Source organism: Vidua chalybeata, chromosome 5 (genome assembly GCF_026979565.1).
Source record: "Vidua chalybeata isolate OUT-0048 chromosome 5, bVidCha1 merged haplotype, whole genome shotgun sequence".
NCBI classification, from domain to species: Eukaryota; Metazoa; Chordata; class Aves; order Passeriformes; family Viduidae; genus Vidua; species Vidua chalybeata.
This window is the reverse complement of record NC_071534.1, coordinates 18,681,900-18,702,978: the sequence shown is the minus strand read 5'-3', so window position 1 is coordinate 18,702,978 and position 21,079 is coordinate 18,681,900. Positions and strand designations below refer to the sequence as shown.

Here is a 21,079-nt window from a genome sequence, read left to right as displayed (position 1 = left end):
AAAATACCCAACTGCTTCTAAACAGAAAAGCAGAAGTGGTTGGACTCTTTCATTAGAGAGTCACAGGAGAGGATATCCTGGAATATAATACTTGGAGCAAATTGAAATCACTTGTTTGTAGGTAAATTCAGGAAGATGTGCAGAGGAGTAATGGGGTTGATGCTTCACTTGGAGGTCACCAGTGTTGGGCCTTGGGCTTTTTCTAAGTTTGTCAAAGAAAGAGGGGTGAAGAGAGCAATGGGTAATTAAATTCCCTTCACAAAAGTCCAAGTATTTGAAAGTCTAAACCCTTGTTATTGCTGAACAGTTACTGATTTTGTGTGGTAAATGGGCTCTTCATTTTTTCTGTATTCTCCTGTTTTCTAGGTGCAAATCCAATGGGAGTGAATGGAGGAGTAGGGGTTCAACCTCCTAATCTGCTGCCTGATTCAATGTTACATTCAACTATGAATTCTCAAAAGTAAGTTGAATCCTTTGTACCCCAGTGATTTTGTTTTGATCTCATGGCATTTCTTGCATAAACAGTGGAGTAAATGCCATTGATGGCTATCTCTCCCATTGGATTTTGTAGTTTTTGTTGCAGTTTTCCAAGTCCTTGGGTAGAACAGCATGTACTCTTTCACTGCGTTGTTTGGAGGGGGGTGTGTGTGTGCAACTATTTCTGCAGTTTGTCTATTGATTAGGGAATGGCTGAACTAGCACTTTGTCCTAACATTATTCTAAAAGAGGCTGTGACTGTAAGATGATTAAGCTGGGGCTAGACTTTTGCACTCAATTCTTGCTCTGTTTTTGAAGCCCCATGATGAGTGAAAGCGCCAATGTTGCCAGTTTGGGAGCCATGCCAACAGCTCAACCATCCAATACCGGAATTCGAAAGCAGTGGCATGAAGACATTACTCAGGATCTCCGAAACCACCTTGTTCATAAATTGTGAGTAGCAAATATCAAAACAATCTCCAGTTAGGTGAGCTGCTGCCCCAGAGGTGTATTGGAGGCAGAGGGGTTGCAGAAGGAAGCCTGACGTGCAGTACTAGAGGGCCAAGGAGTGAATTTTGTCAGGATGCATGGAGAAGGGAAAGCAGAAGCTGAAAGATGGAGCTGCATCTGCTGATTTGGGGCTGTTGTCTTGGAAATTTCCCACTCCATACTCAAGCCATCTACAAGGGGCTCAAGCCATCTACAAACATCTACTGCCCCTGGAAGAAGCAGCAGTATCTGCAGTCTGTCAGAGGATTTGCTTGCTGCTTTGTGTTCAGACCACTGGGGTTAATGCTGGTCTGGGAACATTCTAATCACTTGCATGCATTTCTTTAATATTTTTTTCTTCCCGCTCAGAGTCCAAGCCATATTTCCTACACCTGACCCTGCAGCACTGAAGGATCGACGTATGGAGAATCTGGTGGCATATGCTCGGAAAGTGGAAGGGGATATGTATGAATCAGCAAACAGCAGGGTGAGATGCCATCCTCTGTTGTCTAGTTCTGTGTATTTCTACCTTGATCCTGTGCTGATTGGGGAGGAAGAGGAATGAAAGCACAGATGGGACTTCCAAGCTGAGGAAACAAGTGTTTAGGGGCTGCTGGATGGGGGTCTAGGAACCAAGCAGTTGAAGGCTGCTGCCTGGATGTGCCAGGAGTTGAGATGTGCTGTGCCTGAGACTTGTTACTGTCCCCTAAAAGCAGTGTTGAAGCTCCTCACTTTGATTGTCCCAGAGAAATGTTGGACACAAGAAGTTAAATATCTGGTGTTGGTCTAATAATTGAGAGCAGTGCCCTTAGCAGTGCCCCTTTTCCCCCCTCTATCTGTCTGACAGTCCCTGCAAAGGAGAAGACTGTCTCCCACCGCAAATGAAAATGTGTGTCTGTAAGGCTGCTTTGCAAGTCTGAAACACTGGGACCAGTTGCCTTTTCTTAATGTGTGTCTCATCTCCTTTCTTGGTTTTTAATCCTCCCCAACAGGCAGAGTACTATCACTTGCTAGCAGAGAAGATCTACAAGATTCAGAAGGAGTTGGAGGAGAAAAGAAGAACCAGGCTGCAGAAGCAAAATATGATCCCAAATGCTCCAGGCATGCCACAAGCTCCCATGAATCAAGGCCCTAATATGGGACAGCCACAGCCAGGAATGTCTGCAAGTAAGAACATTTGGGTTACTGATCACTTGGTGCAGGAAATCCTATACTGTCATTTCAGTGGTCTGGTGACTATTTAGCTGTTCGTGGGTATGTGACTTGTTTGTGAGCTACTGTTCATTGTTGTACCTTGATAACATGCTTTAAATTTTTCCCCAGTTTCTGAAAGCTGATGAGGATATTTCTGTCACTGGAATGTACTTCTATTTTCAAGGAAGTTCTTGAGTTTGCCTCACACTTTGAGGACTCTTTAATAATGTTTAGTTACTGTATACACGTACTTTCTTTATACGTGAGTTTTAATGTGTAATTCTCACTAAAATGTTTGATGGATAAATCCTGGTGGTCTTCTGAATAACATTATCTTATTTCAATGTCTTTTTTTGCAGATGGTCCTCTTCCTGACCCAACCCTGATACGTGCCAATGTGCCAAACCAGATGATGAATCGCATGCAGGCACAGCCAGGTAAATATTTGAAGAAAATTTGCTACTGTGATTTTTAAAGGAATCTTGGATTTTGACAGCTCTTACTGAAGCATCAGAGACTTTGTATCATATGCAGATTTTACATTTGCTTAAGAAAATAGCTATCTATATTTCATAAGTCTTAAATAACTATATAATAAATATAAAACACTACTTCTAGTAGCATTTCGTCTTGTGATTTTGAGCTGCACATTAGCTGCTTGCTTTGTTAAATAAAGAGCTTGATGCTTTTGGAATTTCTGATGACGTATGCATAGGATGGTGGGATCAGACAAACATGGTGAGCCTAGGCAGCTCATGTGAGGACATGTTTGTGGCAGAGGGAATGTGGTGAGACTTACTGCTTAGAAAAAAAGAGCAGAACCTTTGTTACACATTCAAGATGTGTTATAACCAACATGCAAAGTACTTGAAGATACAGTTTGAGATTCAATAAGGGAATTTCTAATGTGTAATTAAGATAATGCAACTTTTTGTGGAAAGTTGATCTTCAGCAGCAGGTGTGACAATCAGTATTTGTCACATGTTACAATAGTTCTCAAACTTAATGAGTTTTAATAGCAGTGGAAACATGTCTTGAGGGGGGGAAAAGCTGGTCTGTATTCTGAAAGAGTAGGTAGCTCGACCACTATATTTAAAATTATTCCACGTAACTAGTTAAAAGAAGGCAATATTTGATTGAAAGTTGGTTGCTGGAAAGCAAAATTAAAGAAACAGTATTTCTTCTCCAAATGTTGAATGGTGCCTAAAGAAGATTTCAGGTCTTTGTTTACACGTTGTTTTTTGGCACAAATTCACAGGAATGAATCAGTTTGGTCAGATGAACATGCAGCTGTCACCGATGGGACCCCGACAAACCCCTCCTCTTCAGCACCCTGGACAGCTAAGTCAGGCCGGGGCCATGAACCAGGTCAGTGCGCCTTCCCTCCAGGGTTGAATTCAGGTTGGCTTCTCTTGTCTGTGGTTTCCATAAAATCAATCAATAAAAGAAATTTAAAAATAAATCAAGCATCACTTCTTCATTCTCTTGGCCCTTTGGTTTCTGTCTTTTGCTTCTCCTCTAAGATCTGCCTGATATATAGTAAATCTTAGATATTTGTGGTAAGAATTGCCTAAAAAAATAAGTTGAAATGGCTTTTTGTTGCATTCTTAAAACAAGGAACCAAAATAAATCTTAAGTTACAGTCCCAATCTGAAATCAATATCCTTTTACTTAGCTTTTAAGAGAAATAGTCATAAATTCTGTCTTTTGAGAAGAGCTGTAAGCAGGCTTTTTACGTTGTATCCTACAGATAAGTGGCAAGCATCAACTTCTGCAACAAGATAAATGTTAGGGTTTTTTTGGGTTTTTGTTTTGTTTTGTTTTTTTGTTTTGTTATTTTCTTCTTTTTTTGTTTTTTCTTTTTTTTTTTTTTTTGAAAATGTTATGAAGGTGTATGCACATTGTGTGAAATGAGTTGCTTTCTTTTCCACCAGATGGGATTTCCTTCACGTATGCAGCAACCAGGAGTTGGCCAGCCTTCTGGTCAGAATCAATTTCTACAACAGACTCAGTTCCCTGCTTCTTCCCCGGGAATGAACACAGCGAGCATGCCTATGACTCAGCCTGGCAATCAGACGCCAGTATCTCAAGTAAGTTTTTGATTTCTTGACGTGAGGTCACTGACCTTTGTTATAAAGTGGTTATGATTGTTCGGTTTGTAGTAATGGAGAACAACTTGTTTCCTTGAGAGACTTTTGGAATTATAATCAACCAAATTCATTTATCGAGACTTTTCATTTTCCTGGCGTAGCACTGGGAATGGCAAGGGTGAAATATTGTTGACTTGTTCTCAGGCTTAAATTTAGGTGTTAGAGAGGAATTGTTTTAGGTTTGTTTTTATGGAGCAAAGAAGAAATTGTGACTCAGCATGCAGTAGTTAAGATTCTGTTGCTGAACAGCAAAGCAGCAGAGCCTGAGAAATTAAGAAGTGGCAGAATAAGTAATAAAAAAGCATGTCTATCGAGGCCTGTGTGTTGCTGGCTTTGGGGGATTAAGAGGGTTATCACTACTGAAGATCTGAACTTACAGTCTAGCAGTTTCCTTTCTGTCCTCTCCCTCTCCCTTTTCAGCAAGAACCTTTCAGGCCAGGAAGAAGTAGGGAACATCAGTTTGCTTCTCATTGATGCTTCTTCCTAGTTTGCAGGCAAGATTATTGTGGAGTTACAGTTTTTTATCTTGACCAATACAATTTTTTTTTGTAATTTTATAATGGTAGAGTTAAAGCAGTGCTTATTTGTGATGATAAATTCAGTTTCTAATCTTGGGGGTGGAGGCATGGGCACACTAAGTGTATTTGAATGCAGTTTTTCACTGTGGTGCATTGTCCCATATTCAAGATGTACAAATCTGCACTTTTAGAAAGAAATGTTTTGCGAACCGTGAGTGTAGGTGTGCCATTCTTTAAGTGCATCAACAAGTACAAGTTATTCTATTGAAACTTCTCTAAGAGAGATGAATAAATTATAAAACAGCCTTATATTTGTGTAGAACAAAATAAATCAAGTAGACCATTTCTGCTTTTGAAAGAGTTTCTAAAAGTGAGGCTGATGGTTTGTCACATTTTTAAAGTACGCTGTGGGAAAGCAGACATTTGATAGTAATTTTTCTTGCATTTCTATTCCAAGTCACTGCAAATGTGTACCTGTTTTCCCATAGGCACAAATGACCAGCGCTTCCTGTCCTGTGAACTCTCCTGCAATGGCTCCAGGTTCTCAAGGGAGCCATATTCACTGCCCACCTCTTCCACAGCCTCCCATGCACCAAAATTCTCCTTCTCCAGTACCTAGCCGAACCCCAACACCTCACCACACGCCCCCAGGCTTGGGATCACAGCAACAGCAGGCAGCAGCAGCTGCTGCCACCACTGCCCCCCCACCTGCCCCTCAGGCAATGCCAGCTGGACCGCAGTCCCAAACTATGCACCCCCCTCAAAGGCAGACTCCAACGCCTCCACAGGCACAGCTGCCTCCACAAGTCCAGCCTCCAGTTCCAGTTACCCCTTCTGCAGAGCAACAGCAGCAGCCTTTGTCACAGCAGAGCACGACTGCATCTGTTCCCACACCAACAGCACCGCTGCAACCTCAGCACCCCACAACACCTGTAAGGAAATACTTTAATTGTGCTTTCCCTGCAAATGTTTGTGTGCAAGGTTTAATTTTCAGTTGCGTGCTCCTGCCATGTTTAATATTAAAATAGGGTTTTTTTTGTATTTGGGGAGTAAACTTTTTCCATCAAGACAAGTCTGTAGATCATCTGCTGTTTCCAGAGAGGAAGTATTTTACAGAATTCTTGTACATGTTTTGAAATTCACTTTGAAATGTGGATGAGGCTTTTGTTTATGTATACATATGCACAGTACTTATACAATAGGGGAAACAATACCATTTTCTGTAGACAAGGCCTTCTAGTGCATGCCTCTGATACATATTTTCCAGTAGTTGAGGTTGTGGGACCACTGTTTTCTTCAGGGAAAGCAAATAGAAGAGTACTAGAGTGCTTTTAAATTCGGTGGAAATGTAACATAGGTAAAACATAGATTAGAAAAGGAGAATAGGTTCGTTGAAGCCTGTTTGTAATGTGTTTTGTTCCCTCAGCTTTCACAGCCAGCTGTGAGCATTGATGGGCAGGTATCCAATCCCCCATCCACCAGCAGCACAGAGGTGAACTCTCAGCAGACTGTTCCAGAACAGCAGCAGCCACCCTTGCAGGAAGTGAAAATGGAGATTAAAACAGATGAAGGGGAAGCAGAACAAACAGAGATGCAAATGGAGGAGAAATCTGAGGTGAGATTGTTGACCAGATGTTGGGGTAGAATACCTTCATCTAGTACTGCTGGATGCTTTCTGTCATTCCTTTCAGAATTCAGTGAGAGCTGTAGGTGCTACCTGCTGCTGCTGCAGTTTTGATTGTTGTCTTTGGTCTTATTCCTAAAGAAGGGTCTGTGTTTTCTGGTGAAATTGTGGTAGTAGAAGTCAGTGGCCACAGAAAGGACCATTATAATGTGGTTGCTACAAAGCTTTGCTTTGGTAAATTCTGGTGTGAGGGTGCACTCGGGTCAGTCCTACAGCTGTTAAAATAGCAGATACTAGGATGAGGGGAAATGGCTTCAGGTTGTGCCAGGGGAGGTTTAGATTGTATATTAGGAAAAGTTTCTTCACTGAAAGGGTTATCAAGCATTGGAACAGGCTGCCCATGGAAGTGGTTGAGTCACCATTCATGGAGTTATTTAGATGATGTGTAGATGTGGCACTTTAGGATGTTGCATAGCAGTGGACTGGGCCGTGCCACATTAATATTGGACTTAATCTTAAAGGTCTTTTCCAACCTAAATGATTCTATATATACACGATGGGCTGCTTTACTGGGCTTTGACAGTTTGTCACTGAGGAGAGCCAGGAGTGTGGCTGCCAGTCACATCATCCTGGCAGCTCAGCTGTATGAGAGGCTGTTAGAACTGCCTGAAGAGGTACCCATGCTGCTATGCAGTGTTTGAAGATGCATTTGCTCAAGTTTTAATCGAGTTTTGACTACAAAGGAGATAGAAGAGTGGGTAAGCAGCATGACAGATAGGTTTAAAGGACAGAAATGTGGATGGGTGGCCAGGAGACTTAAGTGAAAGGCTCCAAACTGCGTTCCAGGCTAAAGTAGAACCAGTTGTGGAGGAATGTAAACCAGACCCAATGGAGCAAGAAGAGAAGAAACCTGAAATTAAGACTGAAGTACCAGAGGGGGAAGAAAGACCTACTACTCCAGCAACTCAGTCTTCTCCAGCAGCTGGGCAGTCTAAGAAAAAAAGTAAGCAGAAAGACTGTTTTTACTTAAATTCACTGCACCTCCCTAGAGAAATCTCTGCAGAGGAAAAAAACCTGGGCTTTCCTTTTTGGTACTTAGTGGATTATGTGGTACTAATATGGATTGTTCCTTGTGGCTTTTGGACAAAAATATCTAATAATACATGTGCTTATAATTGGCTTTGGGCAAGTTCTTAAAGCCTTTAGAATTAGACACTAAGCCATAGTAAAATTGTGAATACAATGGAGATTTGAAATACTCAGTTACAGATTCTCTAGACAATTTTTTGTCTCGGGGCCTCCAAGAGGGGATGTATCTGGAATGTGAACCATCTCTTCTCATCAATGTCATTTTATGATCACCTTTTCTTCAGGTGATCATTTTAATATCCTCCTCGGGAATCAGTGTTGCAGAGGATAAACAAGCCATGCTTAAGTACCTTAAACCCATTGTCTGTCTGTCTGTCTTTTTCCACAGACATAACATTTTCTAGCAGGTTTCTTCCTTGCAGCTGTTTCTGCTATCTTTCTAATGTTGATTATTTTCCAAAGTTTTCAAGCCAGAAGAGTTGCGGCAGGCACTTATGCCAACACTGGAGGCACTTTACCGTCAGGATCCGGAGTCTCTTCCATTTCGACAGCCTGTGGATCCCCAACTACTAGGAATTCCTGTGAGTGTCTTAGCAAGATAATTTCTTGGTTTAATTCAAGACTACTGTATTCTGACATACCTGTTTGAGAACAGCTTACATCTGCCTTCTTAACCTCTTCATATTGATGTGTTTGCGGAGGTTTAACTTAGGCAGTGGAACATACAAGGTCTGACTTAAGGAAGTTTGTTTGGTTCTGTGTTCCTTTTACTAAATAAGCAGATATAGCATGCACTGGAATGATCTACCAACAGAACCCCAGTGCTGTATGGCCTTTTTATGGTTGTTGCTTCATGTTGTGATGCTCTTATTGCTGAATTTCATAGTTGTTTCTCATCATGCATAAATCTTTTCTGAAGATGTGGGAAATTAGGCAGATAAAACCCACTTAAAAATGTTCATTAATGATTGTTATTTTTTATAGGAAAGGAAGAAAAAAATTTAAGTTAGAGGTTTGTTTACATTAAATTTTCTGCTTGTTTTAGAATGGTCTTGAGAAGACAACTGTCATTCAAGGATCTGTGTTTTTAAACTCTCTGAATTGACCACACAAGTTTACAAAAGATAAACAAATACATAAATGTAGAAGTCTTTTTTAGGTGCTTCAGGCGATGTTTTTTGCCTGAAAGAGCTTTTATTTGCTATTGGTGTGGGTTTTTTTTTTAAGGCAGATGCTGCAAAATTTCAAGGCCTGCTGTATTACAAGCATCTATACACTTGCTAATATTTTTAATAAGCTTTCAATTGACTGTCATTCTGTAGACTTTTGTAGATGTTGCACCATAATAAATGGTGGATTGGAAAAGGACATTCTTTAGAGGACACATAAGTTTTATCATGGAATAAAATTATTTCTTTTTGTTAGGTTTTCTGGGCTACCAAAAACAGTTGCTTTATATTAATGTTCTTATGTAAGTCTTTGGAGCACTATGGCTGCAAAAACATTGGCATTTTCTACTATTGGTAATACTTGTTTTGCTGATTAAAATTAGAGCTACTTGTTTTCATTAGTTGTGAATGAGCAACAGCACCTGAGAAATAAAGGAATTATGAAAAGAAAGCACTGGGGAATTACATGGTATTACTTAGAGATTGCATTCTGTGTGTCACAAGCAGTTTGACAATCAAGTCAGGGAGGAACCTGTTTTTCTTGATGAGAATTTATACATTGAGAATGCATATGCTGTCATGTTACAACACAGTTCTCTAGGAGGGTTTTGATGTGCTGCGTTTTCTTGCAGGATTATTTTGACATAGTGAAGAACCCCATGGATCTTTCTACTATCAAGAGAAAGCTGGACACAGGACAGTATCAGGAACCGTGGCAGTATGTAGATGACATCTGGCTCATGTTCAATAATGCCTGGTTGTATAACCGCAAAACATCCCGGGTATACAAGTACTGTTCCAAACTGGCAGAGGTGTTTGAGCAAGAAATTGACCCAGTTATGCAGAGCCTTGGTTATTGCTGTGGAAGAAAGGTAAGAAAGCAAATATCTTTAGTCTGTTTCTTGCTTCCTTGAACTGAAGGGATAAAAGATAGCAGTTGCAGTTACCAGTTATAGAGTGTCAAAAATTTCTGAAGTTTACCAGGATTTAGCAACCCTGAGTAATCTGAATTTTTGAGCATTTTGTGGATCTTCTAATTCTATCTAGTCCTTAAGCAATCTATTTGTATGTAAGCCCTTGGGGGAAAAAAGTCAGCAACAGAAGGCTTATTTTGATTAGGACAAACTTTTGCTATTGCAAACTAAACACTGTGTTTTTATTACTTCAGAAGTTCTGTATTTCACTGTATATTGAAATTCTGTTTCCCTTGTTTTGATGTGCTTTCTGTCTTTGGAGAAGAGTTAAATTGAGAATAACAGCCCACTCAATGTCTTTCGTGACTAGCACTTCGCACACTTTTCGGTACAGAGAGATCTGTAAGGTGTAGTAAGGTGGAAGTGTTCACTGTCTGGGTCACACTTGCTTCCCATGGAGAGCAAGTGAAAGTGTGTGAGTACTAAGGTGACCCATTCCTCTTTGCAGTTGGAGTTCTCGCCACAGACTTTGTGTTGCTATGGCAAACAGCTATGCACGATCCCTCGAGATGCCACTTACTACAGTTACCAGAACAGGTAAGGAAAACTCAGCTGGTGCAGTTTTGTGCATGCTGCAATCAATCTGTGATAGGCATGCATGTATTTACATAGACACCCTCTTTATATGTGTTTACACCTTTATGTTTTAAGATAAAATTTTTTGCTGGAAGTGCTCTTGAATAGTTTGCCTTGTGTGCTAGTATTGATTTCTTTGAGCAAAAGTTCACTGCAGCATTTGCTCCTCCCTCCTTTGTTTGCAGAAATGTGATGTCTTACTACATTTTGATCCTGCAGTTAATTAAATCTTCAATTACCTACAAATTATATATACAAGTCTGTTGCCTTTATTTCCTACTGTGCAGCAGATTTTTCATGCAGAACACTGAGCAGACTATACAGAAAGTATATTAATGCTCATAATACATATTGGTTTTGGCAACTCTTTGGTTTTTCTTGTGATTTTAACGCTGAAGAGCAAACTTACTTCTTACTTGTATTGCACATCTCAACTGGAAGATCTGTGTATTCAGATCTTCAGCAGATTGATGCTTGCTTTTTCTCACAAAGTTTCTTAAAGGAAATTGTCTTGGCAGCAGCTATCGGTAGCTCTGTAAAATACTGTCCCTTCTACAGCTCTTTTGAGTATCTTTTTTTACTTGGGGTTTATTAAAGGATTTAAACTTGACTTCTGAAAGGAAGTTTCTTACTAGTCATCTCTGAAGGTCATCTCTGGGGAAGTGAGGCAGGAAGAAACAGGCAAACACATGCTTTAACATTCCCATATTCCCTTGCCTGTCATCAGAATGTACCTATTAGAGCAGAGAACTGCTTAACTCCAATATCCATCAAATTATTTAGTTCCTGCTCTCCATTCATTCCAAAACCTCAAACAAACAAAAAAAACAGCCCCAAAACAAACCAGAAGGACAAAAACATGAAGGGTTTTACCTGAAATTTTACCAAAATTCTCCAAGAATTGTAGTTTCCTTAAGCACCTGGTCAGATGAAAGCAATCAAAGATTATACAAGTTACATCTTAACCTTTTAAAACTTCATAAAGGTTTATAGCAGCAAATGGTGGTTTTTAAGCTTCTCCTACTTCTTTAGTCCTGTAATACCCCACAATAGCTATTATAGTTTTAGACATGCATGTAGTGTAGAGCTTGTCATGTCATTGCGTGTCATTATCTTCTGCTCATATTTGTCCATAGGCAAGTACTAGATGAACCAAAAGACTATTGATCAGAAATCTGACATTTGACATGTTTTCAAATGTTAGAAGGGAATGTTTGCATTTTAACAGGTGCCTACGTGTGACTTGTAGATGACATCATATATACAGATGCATATATCTATAGATTGAAATGTATCATTCCAGAAGTACTGTTCTCTGTATTATCTCAGATGAAAACATGGAAAGGAGGTTGTGACTTGTCTTTTTAGCCTAACAGTTGCTAATTACATAGTGTGGCTTTATAATGAATTTGTTTGAATTTTTTTATTTCTATTTTTAGCTGTCTTGTGCACTCAATTAGCATGCCTTATAATGGAGAAGCCCCAGCTTTAGAACATTTTTGAAGGCTAGGGTAGAATCTTGAATTAATTGCTATTTTATTGAAGTACAAATGAAATCTTTCTCTGTAATGCTTGCTGTAGTGATGGCTGGACTGTTCTATGTGCAGACTGGGCTATGGCAGAGTCATATCCATGTAGAGCATTATGTGTCTAGTTAATGTTAGTTAACATGGAGTTTGACAGTTCTATTAGTCTGTAAGAATTTTAAGGACAGATTTTATTGTTCCTAAAGTTTCTGATATTTAACTTTTCTTTTCAACTGGGAGAGAATTCTGTGACCTTTTAGCATTTATACATTTAAGATGGAAGACTACCTCTCTTCCACTGATCTCCTGCAGATCCTCCTCCCAACAGAACTGCTGTGCTGATGTACAAGTCAGAGTAGCAGTTCCTCCTTCCTTCTGCTCTTTCCCCTGTCTCATTTTAATTCTTTGCTGTACGTGGCATGGATTATTAAAATGAAGAGGGTATGGGTATGCTAAAATGGAATACTCTTGTTTAATTTGTTTTTATCGTTTGCTGCTTGTGAACCCATTTGAGAGATTTAATGCTAATCTGTGCTTTGCCTTGGCTTTCTGCTTTGTGTTGTCTTGTCTTGCTTCTATGTTTTTGTTTTTGTCCTGCAAACCCCCATTTCTTTGTTTGTGTGTGTGTTATTTTTTTAATTTCTCCTTCATGCTTGTCATTGTCTGCACTTGGCTTTGATTGCGCAAAAAAAAAAATCCAAACCAAAAAACCAAACCAACCAAACACAATGTGGGGCCCATAAATCTGCATCATTGAATATCCTTGTCGCCGTTGATGACCTGCTCTCTGCTCCTGTCCCTTCCTTGGCCTGCTGTGATTGGTGGCTCCGTTGCTTGACTTGGGCTGTGTTGTGTGGACGGAGCAGTTCACCCAAATATGGCCTTCTTGCTGACAGGTATCATTTCTGTGAGAAGTGCTTCAACGAAATCCAAGGGGAGAGCGTTTCTCTGGGAGATGACCCATCACAACCTCAAACGTGAGTTATTTGTGTTTGCTTGGGCTGTGCTTTCATGAGCTGTATCATGGCCTACTGTGCCTTCTGTAGGGAAGGGGGGTTTGGCTCTAGGTTTTTAGGCTAGTAGAAGGTGGATGATACATCCTTCATAAAAGCCTGGACTTGCGCTTGTCTTTCAAACCTGGACTGACTGAACTAGTGAAAAATAAGCACTTAGTGCTTAAAATTGCAACTGTACCAATAGAAGGGAAAGAAGAAAATGGCTTTTTCCCTGAAAAAAAAGTGGAAGTATTCTGCTGCAGAGAAATAACCATGCCTGCAGGCAAGTGTGTGACAGACAAAGCTTGAAATATCAGACATACCATTTTCTTTATACCCTAGCTATGCCATTAAACTTGTATTCAACATCAGGTTGTTTTTCATCCAAACCAGAAGCAGGCAACCTCCTTTTGCCATACAAATATTTCACTACAGGAATGCCATCTGCCTATGAGAAATGCTGTGCAGTAGCTGAGGACACAATAAAAGGCTGTGCATGGATTTTACCATGTTGGTGGCAAACTATTGGGGCAGTCTCTCATTTTGCTGTATCCTCCTCATACCTCCCCTCAAAAAGATCTTGAAACAGAGTTTTTTGGAGACTAAGGAAGCCCATGAGGGACAAATGAGTGCCAAGCAGTTACTCTTTGAGCTATACAAGAAGTCCCTTTGGAGGAAGGCAGTGCAACAACCCTGCAGGTAGAACAAAATGAGGATTTCAGGGAAAGTCTGAAGCCAGAGGGAGAGTTGTTGAAGTTGGTAATTGGACAAACTGAGTTTAACTTTCATTTGGAACCAGATCCTGGATGCACTAATGGATGCATACAGAACAGTACTGGAAGTATGTGTTTGGGTTTGAGATGATGTACTTGAAGTGTACTGAAAGAGGGTAGATTGAGATTAGATACAAGGAAGAAGTTCTTCACTATGAGGGTGGTGAGGCACTGGAACAGATAGCACAAAGAACTTGTGGATGCCCCATCACTGGAAGTGTTAAAGGACAGGTTGAATGGAACTCTGAGCTACTTGGTCTAGTGGAAGGTGTTCCTGACAATGGCAGGGGGTGATGATCAATTAAGGTCCCTGTCAGACCAAACCATCCTAGGATTCTGTGACTTACCTTTCTGGAAGGAAAAAGGAAGAAATAATGTTGTGTGCTGGTCAGTACAATGGGCCATTTCATGTTCCTGTGGATAGATGGATTGCTATTCTAGTAGAAGCAAAGATCCAAAATTTAATCAATATAGAGTCAGAGTACATAATTGGAATATACATGGTGGGTCCTGTTTAAGTTCCATGCACCATATTATAAGAATAATTTGAATTAATTTACATATTTAACTTCATAATTTATTTTATAAAGAGCTTCAAGTATTCTGCAGGTTGCACAATTCAGAATAAATACTGAAATAAGAGGAGATAGGAAGGTTAATTAATCTCATGCAAGTTGGAGTGAGTCTGTGTCATTGCTTCTCAGAGGGGGACGTACTGATCTTCTCTTACAGAACACTCTTTGGGGTAAATTCTCACAGATTTGAGTATTGTATGTTCTGAACCATGTAGTTTAAAACTTCTGTCAAAAAGATGAAATTGTAGGCCTTGAAACTGATGTAGAGAAGGTAGAGATAATGTATAGTAATGGCTGGGGTTGCAGGGTTTGGAAGCTGAAATTTATCCTTTGAAGTTGGTGTAGGAGGAGGGCTAGGGGAATCTGAAAAAAGATAACCTACCTTTCTCAGTAATCAAAGATAATTGGAATTCTCTGCCTGCAGAATACGGGAGGCACATCAAGTAGTCTTTTCACCATTAAATACTGATCAGACCTATCCAAAACGTGAATTGTCAGCAAGCTTTAATATTTATCCTGTAGTAAACTCAATAAGGGAACAATGTTGCTCTCTACAAGAGAAAAATAATGTTTTCCACAGACAAAGTGGAGTGGCATACACTTCAGTTGTCTGTCACTGTGTAAAATATAATTACTTTCCTTGTAGTGCCAGTGAGTATATAAAAACTTTGCTTGTGAGTTTTGTCTTTGTGGATAGGTGTGATATTGCATGAATGTTTGTTGTCTTGTGTTAAAACTGAGTTTTATTGCCTGTTTCTCCATAGCACAATAAACAAAGAACAGTTTTCAAAAAGGAAAAATGATACACTGGATCCTGAGCTGTAAGTATTGCTGTCACTCTTTGAATGATCCCCATTTTATTATAAGTACTTTGTAAGATACACATTATGCATTCACCATCAGCTTTGCCTTGGAATGTTTTCAATTTCGTGTAGCTCTGTTAGTTGGTAGGGGCTGCTCAGTAATCAGCAGATCTGGCATTCAGTGCTGAGAATGCAAACCACTGTGGCTGTGCTTGAGAAATATGTAATACTGGATGTATGGGCTGAAATGACTCCATTTTGTTGTCTTGCATGTAGGTTCAACAGAAGGATGAATGCAGATAGCTCTGCTTTGAAACTTCGTTGTGGCAAATAGTCAAGTCTCAGAACCGATTTGAGTCATTTGGCAGTAGCTCTTAGTGCTGTTGGTGTTTCTAGTTGCTGCATTTTACAGGCAGCTGTAGTAGAAGGAAAAGTTGCTATATTTTGAATCAGCCAGGTATTCTGTACTACTCTGAAAGCAGAGCTGTAGTCATTCAGTAGCATTAAGATGATAGTGACTCAGCTGCTTTTCTTTATATTCCTGAGCAGTTTTTTGAAGCTGCTTTATATGGTCCTGCACCATGCACACCTATTGCTGCTATTTTGCAAACATTATCTCAGTTCTCAAATGAATGAGGAAAAAGGATATTTATTGTTCCCACACCATCCTTCTAAAGGCACAAGGGTCAGCCAGTTCTTCTGTTTTACGAGGTCTGTGGGAAGGAGAGAATAGTAGCTTGATTCATAACTTTTCTTTCCCTTTGATAAAGTGAAGATAGAATATAAGCCTATTTTACAGTGTGGTAGCACATGCTCTACATAGATTACAACTATTCATTCAAAGTCTGAAACTTTAGACAGGCATGTTCAAAAGGAGTCAAGATTGTCCCAATACCTGAAGCAACCTTAGGTTTTTTGGATAATTATATTCACCAACATCTGGGAACTAAACCATGTGATGTATCTCAGTTGTCCTTAAATCTCTGCTAATTTTCTGAAGGTGGCTTTGGTATTTGCTTCTGGTTCTTCCTTCCCACCTTTCTGCAGTATATTTGCAATATACCTCAGGGTTCAAGCATAGTGGGGCAACTAGCAGCCAAGTATTTCACGTGGTTCTTCCTTTCTGACATGTGTGAACCCATTTTCCTCTACTCTTTATAGCAACAAGCAATTTTACAGATCTATATCCTTAAAAGGGCTTTACTTGGAAAAAAAAAATGAATGGATGGCGGTAAGACAAGCAAATGGTAATAAAGTGTCCCTGCATAATCTGCCTGATTTGAGCTGGCAGATTCTTAATTTGTTCTGAAGGCTGTTCTCAGCATAGATGTTCCCTCTGTGTTAGACTCAAAAGCCTAAATGCTAGAAAGGCTCTAATAAAGTACTACAAAATACACAAGCAAGCAATAATACTACTAACCTTTGTTTCCCTTTGCCTTTTTTGCCTTGTACAGATTTGTTGAATGTATAGAGTGTGGAAGAAAAATGCACCAGATCTGTGTTCTTCATAATGAGATAATCTGGCCTTCTGGGTGAGGAATCTCTCCTTATTAAGTAGATAGCATATTTACTATTTGGTAGAGCTCATGTATAGACTTCCTTATATTGGTTATATTTAAAAAACTGCTTAATGGAAGAAGTTACACTCCCTGAAAATTTTATACAATTTATAGGGTAATATCAAATTTAGACGGTATATCTTAGAGTGTTCTGTGTCAAGTTTTCTGATCCTTAATGTTTCCAATGCTTCTTTGTGTGGAAGAGAGCATTTCAGCCTTTTATGTTTAGAGATGCTAGCCCTTCATGAAAAGATGTTTTTAGTTCTGGTAACAGTTTCAGACTGATCTGTTTTCTGTACAAATCATACTGCTTCATCATCTTCAAAAAATTTTGTAACAAGGGTTTAACAGGTGAATCAACTTTTTTGACCTCAGTGATCAGATTAAATTTAAATTTAAAAGATACTATTTTCTTTAGATGCTCCATGGTTCTTGATCAACACATGTCTTTTCTTCTGATTGTTTTAAAAACTTTTAAAACAATGATGAATTATATGTTGATAAATTTTTATAACAGCTTAAATGTCCCATTTCTTGTGGGACAAAAGTGCGAGTTTAGTGTTCTGTTGTCCCATCCACATTGCTGCAGAAGAGGGTGGATGTCCTGTAAGTGAAGAAGAATCATAGAATTATTTCAGTCTACAGTGTATTTGGGCATTTAGAAAAAAGATCAGCTTTATGCTTGGTGTTGCAGTGTCTTATCATTATCAGAGACAGCAGTTTGAGCCAATTTGCACCAAGAATACTTGAGCTGATATTGTCAGACCTGCCAGTGGAGACTTCCCTGGGCTTTCCAGTGGTGATGTGAGCAACTGATAGGGCGTGCAGCACCTGGAGCTTAGATCCTCCTCTGCAGCTCTGAAACAGTTGGGCTGTTCTTTGTGCTTTTATTTCAAATTTCAGTTAAGGTATTTTCCAGATCAGATAAGATCTGGTGAAAGATTTTGCTTCTAATGGTAGGATGCTAGAGAACTTGGTGGTCTGACTTGGGGTGACTTCACTTTCTCTTTTTTTTGCTTCAGCTTCGTCTGTGATGGCTGCCTAAAGAAAACAGGACGAACCAGGAAAGAGAATAAATTTTCTGCTAAAAGTAAGATTCTGGCACTTGCACCAAAAAATTTAAATATGTTAAGAATGGGGAAGAGGTGGCTTTTATGTTTTATTTAAGTTTTTTAAGAGCTCAAGGAGGATATTTTGGTCAGTTTTGACCATCAATTCTGTAGCGTTCAGAGTGTTTGCATTCACAGGCGGTAGTGTTAGTTAACATTCTGTTTTAGAGGGCTAGCAAACTGTTTTAGAGCACTTCCATTTTTGAAATACATTATTTTGGTAAGTGGAGATACTAACTTGGCTAGTATGGATTTATAGACAGAATATACTTCCAAATGCAATATCTGCTTGTGAAGATGTCTCTGAAAGCAGTGTTTTGCGATCCAGTTTAAGTAATTAAAAACATCTGTTCAGGAGAAACCTCAGTTGTGATTGACTTCTAAGACAAGAGAGAAATTGGGTTGAAATACAGATTCTTTATTCATTTAAATAATGTATAAGCTATAAATGTACCTGCAGGGGAAAAGCAGCTCACCCCATCTAGAAGTGGTAGGGTTTAAAGATAAAGCTTTAATTTATGTTAGCATACTGCATGTGTTAAAAGTTATTTTTCATCTGAGTAAAGAAATCACATATGAACAGTTCAGTTTTGTATAGGTTTAGAGCTGTATTTTTCTCCTGCAGGATTACCAGCTACAAGACTTGGTACCTTCCTGGAGAACAGAGTCAATGATTTCCTAAGACGACAGAATCACCCTGAGGCAGGAGAGGTCACAGTTAGGGTGGTACATGCATCTGACAAAACTGTTGAAGTAAAACCAGGAATGAAAGCAAGGTATGTTCGTTTCTAATTTTGCTTTCTTTTTGCAGAAGTGGGGGCTGTTTGTACTTACATTATACACTTGATGAAATAAAATAATTTAGGTTGGAAAACAGTTCTAAGCTTGAGTACAACTGTTACCCTAGCACTGCTAAGGCCACTGCTAAACCATGTCTTCAAGTGCTACATGTACACATCTTCTAAATATCTCCAGGGTTGGTGACTCAAACACTTCCCTGGGCAGTCTATTTCAATACTTGACAGTCCTTTTCATGAAGAATTTTTTTCTAATATTCAGTCAGAAAAGACTGTTGTATTCAAAACATCATCACCAGCCAAGCAGTGACAAACAGGTGTTCCAGCAGCATAGTAATTTCTTGTGATGAGTGTCTTTTTCATAGTAAAAAGTGGGTGCCTCATATTTGTTGCCTTCACTTAGTAACATGCAGTCCCTGATATGTGAATATATTTGGTATTCCACTCTACTCTCTGGTCTGCAGGTTCGTAGACAGTGGAGAGATGGCAGAGTCTTTCCCGTACCGAACAAAAGCGCTTTTTGCCTTTGAGGAGATTGATGGTGTAGACTTGTGCTTCTTTGGGATGCACGTGCAGGAGTATGGCTCAGACTGCCCTCCACCCAATCAAAGGTGAGGAACCCCAGAAAAGTCTATTTTACCGTGGTACTCTCTTGTTTGGATGAACCTCCTGTAGTTCTGTACAGAGTTTCTCTGTTGCTTATGTGAGACCCTTAGTGCTGTTAGGTTCTAGAAACAAAGTAGCTTCTGTAATCTTAGAGTCATTTCTTACTGGAGAATGCTGGCTGGAAGACAAGAGTTGCCTTAAGGATCACTGATCTGTGTTCTCAAGGAAGGAGTTGAATAGTTTTAGGGAGATGAGGCTAGGATATCAAAAGAAGGCCAAGTTTCTGGAGGTAAATTAGGATCAGAGACTTTGCAGATTGCTGTTGTAATGATGCTTCAGATGTATAAAATAATATTAATAAACTTGTAGAATCACTTCGAAATCTCGTCTTTCTCATGCTTTTTTTGTTGGTTTTTTTTAGGCGAGTGTATATATCTTACCTTGACAGTGTTCATTTCTTCCGCCCTAAATGCTTGAGGACTGCTGTCTATCATGAAATACTAATTGGATATCTAGAATATGTTAAGAAACTAGGGTAAGTATCTTACAACATTTTCTTCTGTACAGCATTTGTGCTGAGTAGTCTTGCTGCAAATTAAATGACTACATCCTATATTAAAGAATATGGTGCCGAAGAATCAACCTGTGATAGAATAACTTGACAACAACGGTGTACAGTTGAAAAGAAGAGAAGAAGGGATTGCAGGCTTTTCAGGGGAGGCTCTGCTTTAGCTATTTTTATGTTTCCAAATTTATGGAAAACTGAAGTCTAAGTAGAAACAGGGAGCCCCTTCTCCAGTCCATAAAATGTTGTCATTATGTAATGCCACGGCTTTAATTAGGTCATTCATTTGGGCTAGCAAGTAAGTTCTTACCCTTGTTTATAAGGAGAAAGTTGTGTGTTTAGTCTGTACTGGTTAGCTCTGCAACAGTTGTATAAGGCCACTTAGAAATCTTGAGTAGTTGAAAATGTGAGAAACTGAAGAGTTAAGAAAGAAAGAAGCAAATATACTTGGACAGCACAAACGAACACAGAACTGCAGTAACAAGAAAGGTGGAAATTAAATCACCATGATTACTGAAGTAGAAAGGCCAGTGAAGTAAACATCACTCTATTGTCAAGGTACCTAGTGTAGGTTGGTGAAGTTATTTGTGGAGAAATTGTTAGGGACTGTGTTTAGAGCAGTTGATTAGAAAAGTTAGGGGAGTTGAAGTGGAGTAAGCAGTACTATCTTCAGTACCTCAGTGGGGTGGTGTGTTCTTTGTTACTTCAAAAGCATACATTAGGTTTCTTTCTGCTTTTTTTATTGTCTATTTTCTAATCTGTGAGTCTACATTTGCTGCATAGAGCTCAAGCCTAAGCTTTACATAATGCTATTTTCTGTGCTAATGGGTAACATCAGGTTCTCATTTTGGGAGAACAATCTTGGTCTTGCAGTATCATCTCTCCATTTTCAGGCAGAAGGAATGACAGCTGGCTGCAGCTCCCAGGGCTTAGGGAAGGTTCTGCAGAGCTGTTTCTCAACAGGGCAAGGATGGTTATTTTTCTCTGATTATTCCTCCTACTAGAGTTCTCTTCAAAAACTTATAGAGAAGAACTGAGGATAAAGAAGTGATCTTAGGTGTTACATTTGCTGCTGCTGCTACTAATTGGCTGTCATCTCTTAATAGTACTCTAGATTGTGCACCCAATACCACAGGTTGGCAGTGCCTGTTCATTCCCAGATATAATTCTAAAACTGTTTCAAACCAATTCTCAAAAGCCAGACGATTTACAATAGAAAAGTGAATGTCTTTAAGTAAATCTGTTTTTAAAATGTTGCTAGATAAAATATTACTGCTCTGTCTCAAGATTTCATTACTGAAATACCTAGACTCCATCTTTCTCCCATTAGTTAATTGGGAGATAGTAGTTGCAGATTTGTGTCAGGCTTTGTTTTTTATGTAGGCTGTAAAATGTGCACCCTTTACATATAAGTGCTCCATATATAGCGCTGGATTTTAGAAAATGAATGAGAAGATGGAAATGATAGGTCTGGGAACAGCTGCCAACCTCGGTGGTGGCGCCACCTGGTG

At 39.4% G+C, this 21,079-nt stretch overlaps 1 protein-coding gene across 8 annotated transcripts in view; it reads left to right on the top strand.

Annotated features, from left to right (window-relative positions):
* EP300 (E1A binding protein p300) overlaps window positions 1–21,079 on the top strand; it is a 62,272-nt gene that overhangs the window by 32,518 nt on the left and 8,675 nt on the right. For all 8 annotated transcript variants that reach the window (XM_053942922.1, XM_053942921.1, XM_053942920.1 and 5 more), the window contains 20 exons: window positions 367–460; window positions 796–930; window positions 1,336–1,453; window positions 1,959–2,133; window positions 2,520–2,597; window positions 3,419–3,528; window positions 4,095–4,250; window positions 5,317–5,760; window positions 6,255–6,443; window positions 7,299–7,455; window positions 8,004–8,122; window positions 9,343–9,582; window positions 10,133–10,221; window positions 12,683–12,763; window positions 14,894–14,950; window positions 16,387–16,464; window positions 17,514–17,581; window positions 18,226–18,376; window positions 18,862–19,008; window positions 19,425–19,538. In XM_053942922.1, coding sequence (XP_053798897.1) covers window positions 367–460; window positions 796–930; window positions 1,336–1,453; window positions 1,959–2,133; window positions 2,520–2,597; window positions 3,419–3,528; window positions 4,095–4,250; window positions 5,317–5,760; window positions 6,255–6,443; window positions 7,299–7,455; window positions 8,004–8,122; window positions 9,343–9,582; window positions 10,133–10,221; window positions 12,683–12,763; window positions 14,894–14,950; window positions 16,387–16,464; window positions 17,514–17,581; window positions 18,226–18,376; window positions 18,862–19,008; window positions 19,425–19,538 — 2,800 coding nt within the window. The remainder of the gene's footprint in view (window positions 1–366; window positions 461–795; window positions 931–1,335; window positions 1,454–1,958; window positions 2,134–2,519; window positions 2,598–3,418; window positions 3,529–4,094; window positions 4,251–5,316; window positions 5,761–6,254; window positions 6,444–7,298; window positions 7,456–8,003; window positions 8,123–9,342; window positions 9,583–10,132; window positions 10,222–12,682; window positions 12,764–14,893; window positions 14,951–16,386; window positions 16,465–17,513; window positions 17,582–18,225; window positions 18,377–18,861; window positions 19,009–19,424; window positions 19,539–21,079) is intronic.